This window comes from Neolamprologus brichardi, chromosome 1 (genome assembly GCF_056152115.1).
Source record: "Neolamprologus brichardi isolate AB-2024 chromosome 1, ASM5615211v1, whole genome shotgun sequence".
NCBI classification, from domain to species: domain Eukaryota; kingdom Metazoa; phylum Chordata; class Actinopteri; order Cichliformes; family Cichlidae; genus Neolamprologus; species Neolamprologus brichardi.
In genome coordinates this window covers 6,118,719-6,137,841 of record NC_142104.1, presented here as the reverse complement: position 1 = coordinate 6,137,841, position 19,123 = coordinate 6,118,719, and the positions used below count along the sequence as shown (strand labels likewise).

The window sequence follows — 19,123 nt, the reverse complement described above, 5'->3', positions numbered from 1 at the left end:
ATTTTCCATGCAGAGGAGGTTTACCCTCTTCATGCATTATTTAGTAGGGCGGTCCTGTAGAGGGGTGCAGGTCCAGAGGGGTGCTCCAAGGGACCTCCAGGGGTCTCATGTAAAATTAAAGGCTGTTTAATTTAACCGTGCAACAAATTCAGATAATGAGAGCATAATAAGAGGATTATTTTGAGTGGAAACTTGCCACTAGCTTCCCAGCAAGAAAATAAACAAAAAAAGGTTCTTGGAAAGGAGCTCCAGTGGGAAATTTCTAAAAGTGATCAAGTATGATTTTGGAGTCATAATTTTATGAACAGCTTTAAGAGGAGTGGAACAGGGAAAGAAACATGTGACTTAAGCAGAAGAAACCTTTATTTTCAACTTTAGTAAGTAAACACATTTAGTAGGTTGAACATTCATTTGCAAGCCAAATAAATTACACACACCCAAAGTTAATCATTTGTTAAAAAAAGTGCAAACCACATGAAAAACCATGAGCTCATTCTTGGAATATAAATAAAACACACCGGAGCACCCAGCTCTTAAGCTTTAAAAGACAACAGAAATTAAAACATGAAACTAGCGAACTGTGCTTTATTCAGCAGGACAACCAGGCGTCGGATGATTTGCAGGACTTTGATGCAGCAGAATTAGACATTTACAGACTCCAGGCTCTTTATTTTGGCACTCCCATGATGCAGCGTTTTAGGATAGACTCAAAAGAGACAAACTTGCACTCAGCACACATGAAGGCCATTTATTATTTTTAGTGGGATCGGAAGCATAAAAATGTTCTGCAGCATCATTATATCACATTATGTGCACTTTTCACCAATTGCTGTCTGTAGCTGTGAGGCTGAATCAATATAATACAATCAGTTCAGTTTAATTTCACAGGAAAAAAACCCCAAGAGGTTCATCAGCTGTGCAAAGACAATGGAATGAAACACGTGTGTGGCTTTGACGTAACGATGCACATTTATATACACACAATGTTAAAGGTGCTTCCTTTCCAGTGAACAAACAAAAAGAAACTGCTTTTATCATTGGAGCTACTTGTTGGGCATTTCAAAAGGATCCAAATACACTAATAACACCACTGACGATCACACTCCTAACGACAGTCGGTCCAAAGAAATCACTGCTTTAAACTTGAGAGTGATCCCCATTAGGATTTCGTTCTCTGTCTCTATGGCCTTGTTGCAGCTCCGGTACTTCTAAAACTGGAATGAATAAATGAAATGGAGCATAAATATTTAACATCTGACTCAAGGACTGAAAAATATCAAAAAGAAACGTTTTGGGGTATACGAGAATCCATTTATTGGCCCTTGAAATGAGTCTGAGTGAAAACGTGTGAAGAGGAAAGGGTGGTCAGGTGAGCGGCATGCGCAGGAGGATGGGAGAGGATGGGAGAGGATGGTCTCCCATGATGCAGCTTTGTTTCTTCACATGGCATCAAAATGGAAACGGTGGGCTTCCTGGCGCTTCTCTCGGTCATCTGCTTTCTGCACAAACAACACACACAAAGCCAGGTTTTTAAGGTCAAAGGAAAACAGTCATTTATCTTGTACTGGAGTCATAAATACAAGAGGACACATCATCAGATTTTGTAGCGTATACAAAACAAACAATGACGACCTTCACTTATTCCTCTAAAGAAAGTTTAGGTTCTCTATCATCTGTTGAAATGGATTTTTCACTGTCATGTACAAAAATTAATTTCTAAGGAGGGACAGAGCTTGTGCTGGAGGGGAAGAGGGACCAGAAAGGCAAATCACTACCGTGTATTTTGGGAATGCCCGTGGGGTTTTCAATTACTGGCTAACAATCAGAGATGGTAGGGAAAATTAAAAAAAAAAAGAAAATCGGCTTGATTTCAAATCTTGGGGAATGTGCCATCAGAACTTAAAGGCATTTAGAATAATGCTATTTGAAAGTTAAAAACATCCATCACATGGTTGAGTGAGAAAACACTGATGTTAGTTGACAGTTCTAATGTGACGCAGGATTTTATTGATTTAAGACTTCAGAGGGACAGATCTGATGAAAGCTGTAAAGGATGGATTGAGTTTATTAATATCATACAGGCAAATGAGTGAGAGTTGTAGTTTAACAACCTCATAACTATGTTACTTACAGCTTTTTGGTTTCAGTATTCAGAGTTTTGTTTTGTATTACTCCTCGCTTTTATTTTAAACCCCTGTTTGCTCTTGAATCAAATGTTTGGATTTGTATGCTCTAACAGAGTTCGCATAATGTCATATGACCTATACTACTGTACACCATGTAAGTGCTTCCACCTACACATAACACAGGAGCTGCTCAGCAACGGAAATCACTGCAGGTTTTGTGCCGATGTTAATACCAGTGGAGGTTTGGAGCTGTTGTTAGCAGAGCTTCGGTGATTTTTACTCACTATGTTCCTCAACATCTTTCTTAGAAACAAGATTTTTAATCTCAATGAGATTTTTACCTGAATAAAGAAAGGATTAATAATAATTAAGTAAATAAATAACTCCACCAGTGAGCACTGAGTGCTTCCAGAGAGCCAGACCTTTTAGTAATTTTTAAAATGGTCTTGAGCAATATTTCTCTAGGGTTTCTTAAGAGGTTTTTTTGGCAACTGGCTGCTTTTTCAATCATTCTGAGTCCAGTCCCTGTACCTGACCATTTTCAGAGGAATTTGCTTTTTTTTCTTGTTAAGACACTTTAACACTGATCTACAAATCATTTTGGCACCAACTTACAAACCTGTGTTGTGTCCACACACAAAAGACAACTCGGTTAAGATTGTATTTTTAGGTATTTTGTTACCAGCAGTCACACAATTTGTTGCAAATTTTATTAGAAGTGATAAAAATAACAGTTTGACAGACATATAACAGTAGTTTTGCAACCACATGATTTTTCCCACTGAGCTAATATTGAAAACCTCGGTATACCTCAGAATGATGTGCAGGGGGTCCTTAAACCATCTGAGGAAACTGGACAAGTGAAGGACAGAAGTGGCAGGCTTAAGAAAACCATCTATAGCAAATGAACAGTACCTGAAAGTCATGTCCTTAAGAAATAGGAAAAAAATTGACGAAATACCTGACACCTGAGAGCTGAATTGGACCTTTAGCTGACATTTGAAGAAATTACAAGAAAGATGGCGAAGAATAAAAGTGGTCATACCACTACAATTCTAGCTTTCGTTACAATTGTAAAACTCTTCTTCTTCCTTATACATTTCTAATATGTACAATAAATCTCGGTGCCCATTTTTAGTAAAATATGAAGGAATGGAGGGTAGCTCAAGACTTTTGTATAGTACTGTACTTTAACCTTTCCAGAGAAACAAATATTTCTGGAGGCTTTTTTAAGTACAGGTTACTATGCAATGTTTTTACTGATTTGGCTAAAGGAGGGTGGCCCATGAGCCAAATAAATATAAGACCCCTGCCTTAAATTGTACTTTATAACATCTCTAATAACCAAGGAAAAACCGAACAACAGGAACACAGAGTTTTCTGAAGAACTACTGGATTTGCCGTGGAGAATAATTTAGACATCACCTGCTATTATTTCTGCAAAGCCAAGTTACACGGGCACAGTATGTGGGAACCACTGAATACTCCACTACAAACAGGTGCCTGTTCCCCTAACCTCACAATAAACACGAACAACATGTGCAATCACAGAAGCTGTACATATCAAAGCTTGACAGCTGCAGCCTGAGCATGCTGTTCGTTAGCCAAACTAAAACTGATGGCAGTGAGATGACTAACGTGTGACTAAAACGTAAGTACATTTTCTTAAAAGCCAAAAGCTCTGTGCATCTGTGTGCTTGTTGAATGTGAGGACATTGTATTACTTCTAAACCAGAAATAGCTAAAATCTTGATTTGCAATCTGCAGTGCAGAGAACCTGAACCAAGCCAAACTGAACGCACTCAGATTTGAAAGCACGAACCTACTGCCATTTATTCTTGGACACATTGCTTAACTGGAAAATTTGTACTTTATTTACATTTACCAGTTGATTAGTTAAAATGTGTTTGGAGAAAATGATCAAACTAAAACATTCTGGTTAACATTCTGGTCTAATCTTCAAATCTGTTAATAAGTGAAGCACAAATTAGACTTTTGGTGAGGAGGTTAATATTCAATTACATCACAACAGGTAAAAATGAAATGTTTGCTCCAACGATTAATCAAATTCAAACATCACACAAACACGCAGAGTTTCTGTCCTCCCGTCAATGTGAAAAGGCTTTTAAAGATAATATGTGTGCATTCATAGCCAACAGTCTATTATCATCATCTGGGCAGTGGGACAGACAGGCAGGTGTGATGGCTGCAGGCAGTGGTGTACGAGCTAAGCTGTGAACAAGCTGACAGACGTGCAGCAGCAAAGTCCGCCACCCTCTCCCAACAACACCTCCTCCCTGAGGGCCCCGCTCAAGTCACCTGCTTCTACTCTAATACGCCTGGTGTGCTGATGAAAAAAACAACAACAAAATTTCAGCCAACAGCAGCAATTTCTCATGTTTTCTGTTTACTTCTTTGAACCGGCACCTAACATCGTCTCAAACAGAACAAGAACATGTTATGATGCGAGAGCCCATGAAAGCAATTTTGTAATTTCAACATGTCCAGACTGTGTTCATCCCCGCAGTGCAGGAGTAGGGATAATGTACAATTCTTTTTGAAAACAAGAAGGAGGAGGGTATGGGGATGTGTGAACATTTGCAGCTGTGGTAACAAAAGTCACAGCTGAAGTGATACTCCACCCTATATCTCTCTTTCAGGTGTCAAACTCAACCCCCTGTAGACTTCAAAGGAAAGTGTAAAAAGTTTTTCACCAAAATAAAACTAAAGACACTTTTTCCACCCTTACTGTTGAATTTGTAAGTGTGTCAGAACCACCTTATCCCAACTTAATGACTGTTCACTACCAACAACCGGAAAGGACCGCAATTTCTTCTCAAATGCTAAATTTAATGAAGAAGTAGTTCCTGCGTACTTGTAATACATGCAATTCTATCTTTCTTAAAAAGGACTGTGAGGGTATTAACTAAATTATTTATAAGCTGCACCTTCCAGAACACACCAAGTTGATGCTTTCCTCACCAGGTGGACGTTGCAGGTTAAAACAACCATTATGCAGAGTGAGCTCTTGCAGCCGTGTGAAAAATGACATGCAAAATGTCTGAGCTTCACAGAAAGGATCTGGGGTCGACCCTGCCGTTTAAGCCGTTTTCACATGTAGATAACAGCTTTTAAATTTTTGAGACATCACCTGGAAGAAGTGCAGGTGTGAACGCAGATGTGAGACAAAGTCAGATTGACATTAGCTGGTCTTTAAAACATTTAGCTCCCTCATTAAAAAGTCTGTATGATGTCAGACAGCGTGGTCTTCTGCAAGCTCTACGCAGACTAAAACCACACAGAGTATTTCCAGTAGTGCAAATGTGTGTGAAACTACTGTAAAATGATTATTCACATGTGAAAATGGCCACAGATGAGTTAGAATCCATTATTCTATTGATCAAGGCCGTAACAGTAACAAGTGTCTGATATTCTGGGGTTTATTTGAACAAAGTCAGTGATTTGTTCAATCACCTAAACATCCATTTTTGGTCCCTATAATCAAACCAAGCACCTACAAATAAAATAATATTAAAGTAAAAAAAGCTATACCCAGGACACAACCATAATCTCCTTGTTTAAAATTTGCAGACTAATTCCCAGCATCAGTCCTCAACCCTCCTTATGTAAAACTAGTCTCTGTACAGAACAGTCAAATCTATAAATGAGCCATTTATGTCACTTTGGGAGCCATTTGAAATCAAAGTATACTTTTGTTTAGCTGTTTTATATCGGTGTAATTGTTGGTGTAATCATTCCTGCCATTCCTACTGGTCATGTTACTCCCAACACAAAGCCAGTGTAAGTAATCAGGAATAAAAAAAAGTACAAGAGTTTTTAGTACAAGATTTTCATTTCTGCGGGCATTTCCTAGCTGAGCTGCAGTGAAGGGACAGTCGCACAAAGGGAGGAAATTTTGTGCTAAAAATATGCAGAAGATCCTCATCGATGTGGACAACCTCACACTGCTGAAGCCTCATGTAAGCTTTGGCTCAACTATGTATTTATGCACAGAATGAGGATTTCCCTTACATCTCTGGAATCTCAACAGTACGGGGTCTTTTGATTACCAAGAGAAATAACTGCTGCGACAAACAGCTTACATATATGTCTTATTTGCTTTAAGCCACACTTGTAAACGTGTCATAAATCCGTGATCCAGTTCTTTAAATGTCGTGTTGGCCCAAGTGGACCTAATTATACCTAGTCTATGCTTGTTAGTTGAATCTGGAGGGGACAAGGTCAAAGTTTTAAATAATGAGGTCAGTGCTTGTACACGTAAACCCTGTGAGTCAACAGCTGAGGTGACAGACGGATCTAATCACCCAGTTTCAGGAATTATTTTCTATTTTTGTCTGTATGATGTCAGTGACATCATTCAAACTGAAGAAAATTGGGGGTGGCCTTAAGGAAGAGGAGCCAAAACAGCTGGTGTCAGAGATGGTAAACTAATGGGTAGAACCAACAAGATATACAGTGGTGTAAAAAAGTGTTTGCCCCCTCCTGATTTCCTATTTTTTGTACTTTTCTCACACTGAATGTTTCAGATCATCAAAAATTTAAATATTAGACAAAGATAACGCAAGTAAAAACAAAATGCAGTTTCTAAATTATTTATTATCAAGGGGGAAAAATCCAAACCTACATGGCCCTGTGTGAAAAAGTGATTGTTTGTTATCACATCTTTGGAAAGCTCAATGTGGCTAGAGTTCAATTTCTCTAGCCACACCCAAGTCTAATTGCTGCCACACCTGTTCTCAATCAAGAAATCATTTAAGTAGAATCTGACTGACAAAGTTTGTCTCATTACATCTGGTGTAAAAGTAATGCAGCATTTTTAGAAAGGGAACATCATCCCATCTGTAAAATATGGTGGTAGTAGTGTGATTGTCTGGGGGCTGTTGTGAATCCTGAAATCTGCTGTCTACCAAAATATCCTGAAGGACAATGTGAGCTTAAGCTGACGCGCACTTGGGTTGCGCAGCAGGACAATGATCCTAAAGACACCAGCAAGTCCACCTCTGAATGGTTTAACAAAAAAAAAAAAAAAGAAGGATTTGGAGTGGCCTAGTCAAAGAACTGACCTGAATCCGATTGAGATGCTGTGGCATGACTTTAAAAAGGCAGTTCATGCTTGAAAACCTTTCAATGTGGTTGAAAAACAATTTTGCAAAGATGAATGGGATAAAACTCCTCCACAGTGCTGTAAAGACTCGTTGTCAGTTATTGAAAACGCTTGATTGCAGTTGCTGCTGCTAAGGGTGATCCAACCAGTTATTAGGTTTAGGGGGAAAATCCCTTTTTCACACATTACTATATAGGTTTGGATTTTTTTCCACTTAATATTAAACAGCTAAATTTAGAAACTGATTACTTGTGTTATCTTTATCTAATATTTGAATTTGTTTGATGATCTGAAACATTTAAGTGTAACAAACATACAAAAAATAGGAAACCAGAGGGGAGGGAAACACCACTGTAAAATACACAAGGATTATTTTGAATCATACAAAGCTACTCTGGTAGTGTCCATATTATTATCTCATTTATCACTTTAAGAGTAAAGGTTTTGGTCTGTTTTTATAATCAAGACTAGGGCTGCCATGATTACGTCGACTATCAAAATCGTCTACGACTGATTTAATAGTCGACGCATCATTTGAAGATCCCAAAAGACGCAGGAATAAGTAGTAGGATTTAAGAGTGTAATAACGGACTGAAACAGAAGATGGCAGCACTGCATGTACAAGGATGCCAGCTGCCGTTAAACCCCGAAGAAGAAGAAGCTGTGTCCCAGAATTCATAGCGCAGCCCAGCTCAGTTTCCAACAATGGTGGCAGCTAGTTAGTTTTAATATTACTCTTATTATTCTTTCTGGGTCACAAAATAAACGTTTAACATATTTTCAGGCGAGAATGTAGCTGTGTAAACCTCAAATATCTGCTCAGTTTATCAAGACACCACATATTTTCAAAAGCGCTCCGACGTTTTCGGAGACGTCTGTTACCCTCTAGCTCGACAGCTAGCCGGGGGCAAGAATGACTAGAGTCCGTGAGAACACCGGACTCCTGTCAAATCGTTTTCAAACCCATCGCTGTCTTTCGCTACTCAGGTTAAATATATATAAGTCACTTAGATAACTTAAAAATGATACTGTTTGGCTTTTTTTAGTATTTTATTTGTTCCTGAGTAAATCGGTTTGGCTGAGATTAAAGTTATAGTTTTTACACAGCTGAATAAACGTCAAGCAGACAGCTGATTATCAGAAGTGTGAGATGCTCGAGAATATACTCAGGTGTCCCGTTATATTTTAGATAGCAAGGAGTTTATTAAACTTCACCGAAACAATCTGCAAATTTCATTAAAATGTAATAAACTATCATCTTGTCTTTATTTTTAGTTAGCACATACCTTAACGCTTAAAGCTGTAAGCTAATGATAGTTATATAAGAGCAGATGCATGCTGGTGCAATAAGCTGTACGTCCAATGGATGCATGATCTGATAAGTCAACTAATTGCAAAAATAATAGGTGACTAGTCGACTATCAAAATAATCGTTTGTGGCAGCCCTAATCAAGACGTGATGAGGCACAGGATTAAAGGGGTGAAATGTACATCTTTAAAGTTCGTGATTTGGCACAGTTGAAGACAAATGAATAACAACAATTCTATGTTATGTGGACTGCTGATTGTGCAGTCAGTCAATGCCTTTGTTCTCTGGGTGAACAGGCAACAACTTAAAATGCTATCAGATCTTTTTTTCTCTTTCCAAACATGTTGCTTAAATGTTACGGCAGAGCCGTTCATGTTGTAGTATAACAAAATGACTAAACCCAGTCACTACATTAGAAAGATTTTTTGAGACGCATGTCCTCTTTTGTGGGTAAGCCAATGCGTCCCTGATGTTGACTAATTTGCTTCATCCAAAAGACGAGCAGAAACACATTTATTCAATCTTTTTTTTAATCCTGTCAGTTTTGGTTTGTAATAAAGCCTTCATCTATCTTCAAAGACAGCAGCATCTCATATTGATTGATGCTGTGTTTTTTTACTCTTTAAAAAAAAAAAAAGAAACATGTTTTTAGGGAGCAGATTGATTTGATGTTCTTTCCTTTGGATAACCAATCCACTGGGCTGTGCTGCTGTCCAGGCCTGGTTTAATTGACTGTCCTGGGGATACTACCAATAGTCATCCTGAGGCTTGAATCATCATTAAGCAGCAGAGCATTGATTTGTGTCCATCTAAAGGGTTTTCTGACACAGTGGGCTGGTCTGTGTCCCAAACCAGGTGGAAAACTACAGTGATGCATACTAAAGTCTCACAGGGCTTTAATGTCAGCTAATTAAGTCTGGACTGCATGATGATGAGATTGATTAAATTCTGCTTCATTGGTTTTTTTCTTTCCCACAATTTGTTTAAAGGGGACCTTTCCTCAACTTGTGTCATTTATATACTGTTGCAAAGGTTGATTCTTGCATTAAACATGGCCGAAGTTTCAAATAATGAGGTCAGTGTATGTGAACCAAACCCCTCGAGACAAAGCTCTGTTTCAGGCAGTTGCTCTACTCTTAGCTCTGTGCGTGAGATAGGATATCACTAATATGGTAATCTCAAACACATAGCTCTCTGGCTTTGTGCACAAAAGCCTTACCGATCTGGTCAGAAAACCTTCTGCTTGCTACGGGCAGCCAATTGCAATAAAATTGGCTTTAAAGGAAGAGGACCCCTATTTCAGACAAACTAATAGGCTGAACCATAGTGAGATACCATATATGTAAGATAAGACATACCTCCCATATTTGAGCTGAAAACAAGCTGTGAATCATGCAGATCTACTCTAATAAAGTCCAAGAATAAAAATATGGGGTTCAAAATGGTTTAACAGGTGCTTTTAAATACTTGTTTCTTCTTCTTTCTGGAATATAGTCATATGGACTTCTTCATATCCCTAGCTAATATTGCATTGAACAGAAGTTCACAGAATTTGTGTAAAAGCCCTGTTAGCTGGTTAGGCTGGGCAACGTGTCTTTGCCCTCATGCGTCTGCCCTCTGCCTGACATTGTTATTAGAAGAGCAAATACCAGAGGCGGCGGTGCAAACACACAGAAATGCCAAATGTCAATCAGCCGTCTCGCCTTGACCTTACCGGGTGCCCCGTATAAAGGAGATGGGAGAAGATGAGATATAAGAAAGAATGTTAGCAGCTTTTATATGTGATTTACCTTCAGTGTTAATTCTCTGGGTGGTGAAGGAGGTTACACCACATTAGCCTGTCAGTTCAGCTGTGTGTCTTCAAGTTATGAAGGCCAGACATATAGTCCAATTCAAATCAAATTTATCTTTAAACTGTGTCAACCTGAACAACCTGAAGCGTATATACTGACCAGACACTGGAGATCGTTCTGAGATAGAGTCAATGCTGTTTAGCTTTAGGGACAGAAGAACGCTGTGTGTTTAAAACACTGTTCACCAGTTAAATTAGAAATAGCTGCAGTTTGATTTATGGTAGGAAACTGTTATGTGCAGATGTATGTAAAAATAAATGATGCAGTGTATAGTGTTGCAAAGTGAAAAGTGTTATTTCACCTTTCTAGAAGTAAAAAAACAAATCCATATTTTCAATGGTATAAATGACAACTGTAAAAGTGTAGCTAAACAAAGATAAGTCATATTAAAAATCTTGTGCAAGTTAAAAATTACCCACTCATGCCTGTGTTTAAAGTGGCACATTCGAACTGGGTAGATCTGAGTTTTATTGGAATCCACTGATATTACTCTCATATAATGGCAAATATTGATTAGAAGGCATCTGGCTGCTTGCTACAGACCTAATGTTAGCTTACTACTAACAGCCTGCTACATTTTAAAGAAAGATGGTGAAATGTTCCTTAAGCATGCCGCCCTGCATGTCAACCATTTCATTATACTTTGGATTTTGCTCTTTAGATTTAAGTTGCCCTTTTTGTGAATTTGTCTCTAAGCTGTACAGACACTCTAGCCTCCTGAATTTGCACCCAAAATGTTTCTAAACACAACCTTCATAATTCTTGGGCAGGACAGAGGCAACAGAAAAGTGAAAAGAAAACAAACAACTGCAAAGGATAATTTTTTCACAGCACTTTTGTATTTGGTGTAACATGGTAGATAATTGGAATTTCTACTTTTGAAATTGCAGCCTTGGCAGATTTGCATGGGATAAACATCACAGACTACCTCTGCAAATATTCCAAGTGCACAGAGTTCCCCAGGTAGTACTAGTCAAGTGCAAACACGGCTTAATTCAACTGTGACTCCCAAGGAGCATTCCAATAAGAACTTCAATCACTGAACCTGAAGTTCTGCTGCATGCACAGTGGAAGCTCAGGATTATGCACAGTGGAAACCTGATAATGCACTTAGTAATCTGAATCAAATGAGTTTTTGTATGCATTGTGAATGTTGGATGCCTCGCCAACTGTGGTGCAGTGTTTTGTTCTGAAGTGAAATGACGATGAGTGCGATGTTACATATTTCAGTGCATTTGAATAATATATTCCTGTGCTGCTTCTAATCTATCTAATCAAAGCCTATTGTGAGTTTGCAAGTACTATATGATATACCACCATATTATTAAACCATTAAGAAGATGTCACTGAACTGCATGCTGCGGAAATGAGAACTCTGAAATGAGTAGTCAAAAAGGCCAAAACCCTTTCTAGAACTAGTAACTATTACTCTTATTAGGGGTACAGTGGGGGGTAGTGAGACATTTTTGATTACTGTGACTAGTCAGCCTATGAACACCACAGTGTTCAAAGCCAAATATATTGTTGGTTTATGAATGACAACCTCTTCCTTCTTTCTGTGAGAACAAGACAGAGCTGAGTTGAATCTGTGGGCTACTCAACAACAGTACACACTGGGACTGAACATAACAGAACTGAAGTGAAATGTGTGTAAAAGTGTCCAATGTAGCCACTGTCTGAGCTTTTCATGCTGTTCTTTTATCTTTGATGTTTGGTAAATGGACGGGTACTCATATAGCCTTTCTACTCAGTTGAGCACTCAAAGCGGTTTCTTACTACGAGTCTCATCCACACAAACATTCATATGCTTTTATCTACGCCTAAGTGCTTCCTGGCATTGACACAGTCTGATGGATGCATCAGGGGCAACTTGGAGTTCAGTACCGTGTCCAAGGATACTTCAGCATGTGAACTGAAGGAGTTCGATTGGTACCAGATGTAGACATGGTTAACATCTAGCTTTACTGGGTGTATGTTAGGGCTGCACGATTAATCGTTAGAAAATCGCGATCTCGATTCATATTTATGTGCGATCTCATTCCCAAATGACAACGATTAAAAAAAAAAGAAAGAAAAAGAAAAGAAAAGAAAAGACGACGACGATTGTACCGCATTTTGATCCGGGACGTAATCTGCAAGAAAACAAGCGCTCACTCTTCCTGCTCAACAAGGGCGAGGGCGGAGCCTTATACCACGTGATACAGAAGCTGTGCCGTGTGATGCTAAAATTAGCAGGGAAAAAACAACGGAGAGCACGTCAGGGATGACGAGAAAGTGACAGGAGAAAATCCGTCCCGGTCAACCACCCAAACATCAATAACGGGAACCTTATACAGCGCTTCCCTATACCCGTCGAACTCCCGCAGGCACAAAGAAATTATGGAGGCTATCACTTATCACCTGACCAAAGATATGGCTCCATCAACACTGTGCAAAACGAGGGATTCAGGAAAATGATCAACACCCTAGACAAACGCTACGCAGTGCCGTCCCGCAACTATTTTTCTATTGTTGCTCTACCTGCTCTATACACGCAGTGTCGAGCAACGGTGGAGACGGAATTTCAAGCAGTACAACATTTTGCGGCAACGACAAAACGTGAGACATTTGTTGTTTTTATGTTTATTTATTGTTTTTATGTTCAGTCTCAACTGTTACGAAGTTGACGTGCAGTTAATAAGTGCAATAAATATTTATATTGGAAAAGAAAATCGTGAGAGAATCGTGATCTCAATTCTAAGCCAAAAAATCGTGATTCTCATTTTATGCAAAATCGTGCAGCCCTAGTGTATGTGCTAACTGGGATTCAAACCCCAACCTGTTATTCCAAAAACTAATGTCACTACTATACTGTCCAACTTTCAACCAATCAGCATTTGACGTATGTACAGTACGATTCATGTTGAGCTAAGCATTTCTGTTTTTTTTGTTTTTTTGAAGGGCTGCACCCAAGCACATTTACGTATAAACAGAATCGTAAATAACCTTTAAGAGTGAAATAACCGTTTTCTTAATTGCGTTCCCCATTTCCTGCTCTTGCAACATAGCTTTCATCCACACACTCATCACTCCTCCCATCCACCTGAGCCTGCTAGATGTATCTTGTGTACTTAGTTTGGCCACCAGCCATGCTTATTTATTTATTTTTATCTTTTTGAATTTCGCATCAGCTCAGATGAAGCTGATGCACACACCCACGTTTCTAAAAAAGAGGGCAATTAGAGCCCTTCTGTGTGTGTAACCATGCTGCATGTCAACCTGAGTGAAGACGCGCGCACACACACACAAACACACACACAGGAACACATTAAGTGCACATGGTCTCACGGCAGATGGTTTGGAGAAGATGCCAGCAACTTACTGCACTGCTCAGCCCAGCAGACTGTGTGCGTGTGTGCGTGTGTGTGTGTGGATGAAAAAGGAAACAATCCAGAAAAAAAGAGAACATTTGCGATAATTTGTGTTTGTGTCTGAGTGTCATCAACCCTGCTATGATGGGATACATTTTGCTGAGACTGTGATGTGTGTTTTTTTTTCTTCACCGGAGGATGTGAAGAAAAAAAACAAAACCAAAAACATGAAAACATGCATCGACTCCCTGGAGAGCACATTTATGGCGGTAATGAACAGCAGATCTGCCGTGCTGAAAGGACAGAAGAAGGCAATTACAGCTGAACGTCCTTCCAGGTTGTGACCCCGAGAACACGAGAGAGAGAGAGGTAGAGCGAGAGAAAGAGTGTGTATGTGTGTCTTGGTGGGAGGCGAGAGGACTACAGGACAGGGACAGTGAGACCCATCTGCTGCTGGTTGTGACCAATCTGCTCTCTCTCTCTCTGTCTCACACACACATACACACACTCACACTCTGAAGCAGTAAATCACCAGGAAGAGGCCAACATTAACTACAACACGCTACTCTGTGTCTGTGTGTGTGTGTTCTGACCTTCTCTTGCCAATGAAGGATCCCAATAATAACAAGGATGAAGACACACACGCCGATCAGTGCGATGGCCGTCAGCAACACGCTGTTGCTGGGAGTAAGGTACAATTTAGCGCTCCAACTAAGAAGGAAGGGAGGAAGAGAGACAAAGAAAGAAAGATTGCCATATGCTGTTTTATGTTTTGCAATAGTTTTATCTGACAGAAAAACAATGCAATTACCAAAATGGTGGACATTAGCAGAGACTGTGTTATGTTAAAATAAATAAACGAACGACTCTTTCACTTTCTGGTCATACAGCTGAATAAAATGAAAGACTGCGCTCTCTCTAGTTTCCAAAAACTTTTATGTATTTCCAGAAATCCAGCCACTTTGATGTATTAACTTAATCTTCATCATGATACATCTTGCAATCTGTTAGCTTGTACTTTGTGTGAAAAGACTACCAAGGCGCCTGTTTTCATAAAAACAGTCAGTCTGATTTCACTCACGGTGTATATGTGGGTACGTGTGCGTTGGCAAACATGCAAGTGTTATGAGCCTATCGAGGAAAGTGCATGTGTGTCATTGTTTGTCTGAGATGACTAGCCATCTGGAGCTCCTCCTGGGTGTGCAGCTACATGTGAATAGCGTCATGATAACATGAGGACACATGCTGCGAGGTAATAGCGTGTGCGCGTGAGCATGTTTTCTCACTTCTGGGTATTGCTTTGTGAAGATATACCGCAGAGACGCTGTCTGGAGCGAGCTGAAGGTAACATTAACTCGAATATGCCAGCAAATGACATGAGACGAGGCGGTTAAAAGTGTTGAATAGTGTCCATAGTAACAAATGTTAACAGGTTCTCTGAGCAAATTATATGGCTGTGAACAAGGAAAGCAGCCATTTGTGACCTGTCTATATTGTATTATATCTAGAGGTGTAAGCGTTTATGCACCTGCGGGGTGTATCGTGTGGGAAAGGCATGACAATGAGTTGAGAGTTGGGAATGATGGCCGTCCACTCCTTGTTCCTTATCTCCTGAAAAGAGAAGAAAAACACATTAACTGATTATCTTTATTCACAGTAATACATTATAGCAACCATACATGCGATACAAGCAGACCGCTTTAAGATATACACACGCCGACACAATATGTATGTTAAGCCCTCCGAGGCAGAGTAATGGGTCCCATTCTTAGCTACTGTGGACTTGCTATTTTAAGCCATGTGTTTCAGACATAGATAACCTACTACTTGAAATAAATGACTCAGGCTATGGTGAATAAAACCTTTTTTTTTCTCTTTATTGTGAGTGTGGTACATATGGCTGCATGTATGATAAAGGATTTCCGTGGCAGTTTGTGTGCAAGCGCAGCCATCTGCAGAAGTCAGTCTCCGTCTTGATGAAATGCACATGGTCTTTTCATCATGTAACGCATCACATCGCAGCAGCAGAAAGGTCTGCTTTGAAGACTGAATTTATGGGAGCTGAAAGTTAGAACACACATTAAAAGTACATACAAAATTCTAACTGAAGTCAATTATTTTGACAAAAATCTCCAGTCCAGTAATGACTCACTACATCACATCTGAAGACTGCAGCTCGAAAACTTACAAGTTAGAGATTCACAATGACTATTAAGTAAGATAAGTAGTGTTTTTGAATATTAGCATTTCAATTTAGCAAATTCTGGAAAAACAAAAGTATTTTATGTTAATGATGTCTCGTCTCCTGTGTTTCATTTACAACTTGAATGTTCATGTTTACTGGTTTCTTTGTTTGGTATTATATCAACAGTGATTATATTAACACAGAGTGTCCACAGTGGCAGAGATACTGCTTTTAAATTATGATACACTCATAGTTTACCCAAATAAGAGTTTTCCTTTATATTTCCTGATTAGATCGCGACTCATTTCTGTGTAGGCGAGGGAGAGACAGTGTTTGACAGACAGATCCCTCAGGCTCATCTTAAAGCTTATTTTAGTTTGAGATGTTTTAGTGTCAAAAGCTCTTGTTTGCAGGAACACTGTGAATATACTAAAGTACTTTTCTTGTTTAGAAGCTGCTCAGTGCAACCACAATCTGACCTGCTGGTCACCGAACAGCTTCCCTGTACAGGTAGGGGTACGGGTCTTACAAAAGGACACCACAGTGGCGATAATGAGGACAAATGGGACATACTGTCCAATTCTCTTTTTTTTAGCCTTTTTTCTGCCTACATTTGTAGACTGGAGCAGATAACTTACACTTTACTCTGATTTTAAAGCATTTAGCCACATTGCCTGATTCAAAATTTAAATGCAAAAATGAAAGCCTGAAAGGTTAAACAGGGCCGTTACATGCAGGTATCATGAAAATAAGCAAAAGTTAAAACAGCATAATGAATATATTGAACCTCATAGTTATGCATGAAAGCAGATTAGATTGCTTTTTTAAATTAAGACAAAGTTAATGAGATATATGTACAAGAAAAAAACCCAACAAATTTACAAATAAAAATGATTTTGCTTTTACAGCAAGAAACCATATTGTATATTTGACTGTATACTAAAAAGGTGGCAAAACCTCATCACACCACAAACATCCCTAATTACTAAATACTGCAATCATTTTTACTTTGTTAGCTCAAAGAGTAGGAGAAAGCCTAGAAACATCAGGCTATGACTTGGATTTGACGAGGAAATTGCTTCTCTAAAAGATCTGCAATTACAGAGCGCCTTTTAACTTTCTGCAAACCACTTTCCACTGTGTCCTTGCCAGAACAAGTTCAGTGTCTTGCACATGAATACTTTGGCACGAGAAGGGGCAACCTGTTTACCACACGAGTTAATTCTGCCTTGCAAAGTGAATAAATGAGGCTACTTTGCAAGAGGAAAAAAAGTACTTCTTTTATATTGGGGAATATCTAAAGTGCTGAGACGGTTAAGACAGACTGAACATAACTGCAGAGTTTACAAACATTTGCTTGGAGAACTGTTTGACAGCAGCTTGACTCTGCATAAGTTTCAGTTTCATTTTTAGTTGTTTGCTGCCTTAGGGCTCAGCAACTAGTGGTGACATCTGACATGAGACTGACACAGGCCGTATTTAGCATCTTTATAAAACAGGGCTTAGGTTTCTGGAAAAGCCCAGTGTAATCGTCTGTGTCTGCAGATATTATTCTGCTTTAAGAGCCTGCTCAGGCAACTGGGGTTGTTCTCTGGCTCATAATGGGTTAAGAGCGCAGTGGTATAAATAGGAGAAGGGGGCAATATATTAATGATTTAAAGGCTGTAACTATACTCGCAGTTCAGAGGAAAGAATTCCAGTTCTACGTTTGGCAGAATCTGTAAGTGCCACTGCTCTTTAATAGTGACTCTCCTTTCTTCATCAATTGGAAGGAACTACATCTTGCAGCTATTTTGAATAAGCGTACAGCAACGGCATTGCTTTTTACATAACAAGCACATTCTAGCCGCCAGCCATTGTCGCTTAGCTCTTGGAAAGCACTGCTGTTGGTGCGGCAACTGGCGGGGGAGCAGAGCTGGAGACGAGTCAGCCTCCACTACCGCTGCCTGGGAGCAGATCCGATCTGGCTGTTTGGAAGAGAAAAGTGTTCCTAAGTCTTCAGAGAGAACGAGAGATACTCTGGTTCAAAGCCAGGAAAACTGGCACACTATGGAGAGTGAGAGAGACAGATACAGAGTTAGAGGATGAGGAAGACAGAGAGAGAGTGAGAGTGACAAGTAGGGGACTGATTAGTGAAGTAAACCACTTTGAACAGCAAAGGGAATCCCCTGGGTGGAAGATAAGTGAACAGGAGGACTGAGACTCACAGAAAGACGAGGAGGGGTGAATAAATGAGAGGACTGATTGGACAGAGGGAAGAATATATCCACTAAGATTCTACAAAACATCGCCTTCTGCGAAACAGCGGGCAGAAACTCTCTTTGTGCTGGAGAAAGTGTAAAGGGCGCAGCAGGGGAGACAGTAAGAAAACAGGACAGAAATAAAGATTGAAACAAAACAAAAATGAGAGACGAGCAGATCAAGAGAGCTGGCGAACAGAAAGCGCTAAATAAGCCGACTGTGCAGGGTGACGTAACGGTCAGATTTCTAAACCTTCGCCTCTTTTCTCATTACAGGTAGATTCGATGGAGGTACTCCACTCCCCAGTCCCTCTGGGCACCAAAGAAAAAACTACTTTGCATAATAGCGCACATCTTTAGGCATTAATTAATTCACACTGTAAAAGGGACAAGAGAGGAGGAAAAATGAGGGGAAAAGGATTGCATTCCTTTGCATGGGAAAAAGGAGGGTGTGGAAAGAGGACAATAACGCAGTTTGTTTGTGATGAGTGTTCCCGGTGCCCTACGCTGTCTGACTAGCGGACTGAGCCATCTGCAATTCTAATCAGCTGCTCAACGAAGACCTTGGTACCACACAGGAGGGAAAAGGGACCCTGTCGTGCCTAATGTTCAGAGTGACAGTGCTGCGTTAGAGAGAGAAAAAGAGAGACGGAGATGAAGGCGGAGAGAGCTGAACTGAAGAGAGATGAGATTAGAGGTAGTGAAGAGTAGAAATATAGACAAAGAATAGATAAAAACCATGAAATAAAACCAATTATTTATTATTACTATACTGATCTGTTGCCGTATGACAGGAATCACATATGCGGTTGATTCAGAGTCATTCATAAACAGTCATTTAGCTGGTTGTTCAGCAAAGATGTGTAGAAGTAGTAAAAAAGGAAGCCATCAGTATTTCTCCTTCAGTGGGAAGCTCGCTACACCTTTATTAATTC

At 39.6% G+C, this 19,123-nt stretch overlaps 1 protein-coding gene across 1 annotated transcript in view; it reads right to left on the bottom strand.

The window, feature by feature from the left end:
* Positions 1 to 345: 345 nt before the first annotated feature.
* itfg1 (integrin alpha FG-GAP repeat containing 1) overlaps positions 346 to 19,123 on the bottom strand; it is a 158,670-nt gene continuing 139,892 nt past the window's right edge. Inside the window, exons 16-18 of the mRNA XM_006779704.3 lie at positions 15,292 to 15,374; positions 14,357 to 14,474; positions 346 to 1,499 (exon numbers count right to left, since the gene is read on the bottom strand). Coding sequence (XP_006779767.2) covers positions 1,440 to 1,499; positions 14,357 to 14,474; positions 15,292 to 15,374 — 261 coding nt within the window. The 3' untranslated portion in view covers positions 346 to 1,439. The remainder of the gene's footprint in view (positions 1,500 to 14,356; positions 14,475 to 15,291; positions 15,375 to 19,123) is intronic.